Consider the following 2,131-nt stretch of genomic DNA (forward strand, 5'->3'; position numbering starts at 1 on the left):
TGGTGTCCATGTCATTTGTGCGATGCACCGTATATATGACACGCGTAGCAGTCTTCTATAGGGAATGAGATAAGCGGAAGAGTATCGTCCCTTGATTGGACGTCACTGGCGGAAAAGTTATTAGAGAGAGAACGTCATGTTGGTTGTGCGCATGCATCTCTCGTCCTCGCTTCCGGTGAAAGCGGCATGAGATACTTCACCGAAAGCGAGGACGAGAGAGACGCATGCGCAAAACCATTTTGACGTTCTCTCTGTAAGGTGACGTCCAATCAAGGGACGCTTCTCTTCCGCTAATCTCATTCCCTATAGCACTTTTTTTCCATTTATTCCCAGTTCCCCGGTCGTATTACCAGTGCGGTGACGAGTCGGCAGGAATTGCCTGTACACAGTTTGAGATCATCCTCGGACAGCCTTCTCTGTGTCCGAGTGATAAGGGATATTGTATGACTGATGTCACGCAATTAGGCACAGACCGATCCGTTATACACAGGTACGTACTTAGTTCTATTATGTACCCACTTGTGTGTTTATATAGGGGGAGGCTGGCAAAATTTGAAAATGTGTTGGTTTGTTTTGTGTTGCTTTCAAAGTACTGCCCAATAAGGAGAGACTTCAATTTACGATTATCGGTACAGTATTAGTCATGGGCACGGCTGGGCGAATTCACCAAACGTTTGTTTGTTTTGTTTTTTTTTTTTTGTTTTTTTTACTATTTAAAATGTGAATTTCCTTTCCGTCCCCCCAAGGTGTGTGACCGAGCAGGTGTGCAATACCCAGTGGTACCAGGCCTACTCCGACCGTACAGACTGCCTAGACTACAACCCAGCAAAGGACATTCCAAACAAGATCAGTTGTCACTTCTGCTGCACAGACGATGCCTGCAATAAGGGATTCAAACCTGATGTCAACCTACTCTACGATCCCTACGCTTCACCTTAGAGGGTTTAAAAGGTCAAGGACGAAACTTATCAAGCTTGAATAATATCGGAGAGAAGAGAGAGGGGGGAAGGGGGGGAGGGGGGGCGGTATACCAAAGTTAAATCGGAACTTCGACGGTATGTTGACATGCACATACTTAAAGGTCTGATAACCGAAGTTAAGGGTATTTTTTAGAAATTAGGGGGGAGGGGGAGGGGGGGGGGAGAGAGCGACAGTAAAGGGTCATTATTTTTTTTTATTTGATGAAATATCCTAAACTTCTGTGCACAGTCATAATGTATATGTTTGGGAAGGACGATTGCATATACTTTTTTTTCGAAAAAAAGTTGCCCGTTGCCTTACTTAGTTATAAAGACTATTTGATACTCTTTCATGAAATCAGTCCACCGAAACTAAAAGTGGGCATGGCTTTAACCATACCATGGGTTACAAAATACGTTATTTTGAGTAGAAATAAAATGAAGATTAAGTTCTCATGAAAATATTTATGCAGACAAATGGTCACATGACAACATCCCACCAATATCTAATTTTAGCAAACTGGGTCAAAATTCATCATTTTTAATGTCACTCCCCCCTATTGTTGTAAATGTCTGGAAGTGGATAAATAAAGGTAATCTTATCTTATCTTATCATGGGCTTGATTTAACATTGTTGTAATGGACAGTGTTTTGAATTGGCTTGAAAGTATGTCCACTATAACAATGAGACTGTAACCATTTGGCTTATCAGACCTGTAAATAAGTATACGTCAGGAATTATCAAGCGACGCTCTGGGCGTTATCGACCAGGAGCATCTCTGGTATTTTCGTATTTGAAAATGTGACCTATCGCCCCAAAACGGTGTTACGTCAAGGCGATTTTTTTGTGTGTGGGGAGGATGGGAGGGGGGGGGGGGGTCTCTACAATATTTCCATGTACCCGAGGCATTGGTCACGTGACATGATGTGCTCAAAAAGACCTACATATTAAAAGTGTTATTATATGTTTGTATTGAGTTTAGAGTTCATAATTTAACTGCTAGTGCTCCAACAACAACAAAACACAACCTTGTGTTTTTATATAGCGCAATATTGACTAAACGTGCTCAAAGGGGTCTCTGACCAACAGTAATACGTAACATGTAGGACGACGAGGCATGAAGCCTGTTGGGCGATATAACAATTGTCTTTTCCGACAGATCAACGCTGTT

The 2,131-nt window shown here is 42.2% G+C and overlaps 1 protein-coding gene across 1 annotated transcript in view; it reads left to right on the forward strand.

The window, feature by feature from the left end:
- Nucleotides 1-1,929, forward strand: part of LOC144956472 (uncharacterized) — a 21,491-nt gene extending 19,562 nt beyond the window's left edge. The window contains exons 9-10 of the mRNA XM_078886992.1: nt 334-490; nt 747-1,929. Of these exons, the coding sequence (XP_078743118.1) occupies nt 334-490; nt 747-939 (350 nt within the window). The 3' untranslated portion in view covers nt 940-1,929. The remainder of the gene's footprint in view (nt 1-333; nt 491-746) is intronic.
- The last annotated feature ends 202 nt before the right edge of the window (nt 1,930-2,131 follow it).

Source organism: Berghia stephanieae, chromosome 11, assembly GCF_034508935.2.
Source record: "Berghia stephanieae isolate SIO BIC M18660-M18661 chromosome 11, UCSD_Bste_1.3, whole genome shotgun sequence".
In the NCBI taxonomy this organism is placed as follows: domain Eukaryota; kingdom Metazoa; phylum Mollusca; class Gastropoda; order Nudibranchia; family Aeolidiidae; genus Berghia; species Berghia stephanieae.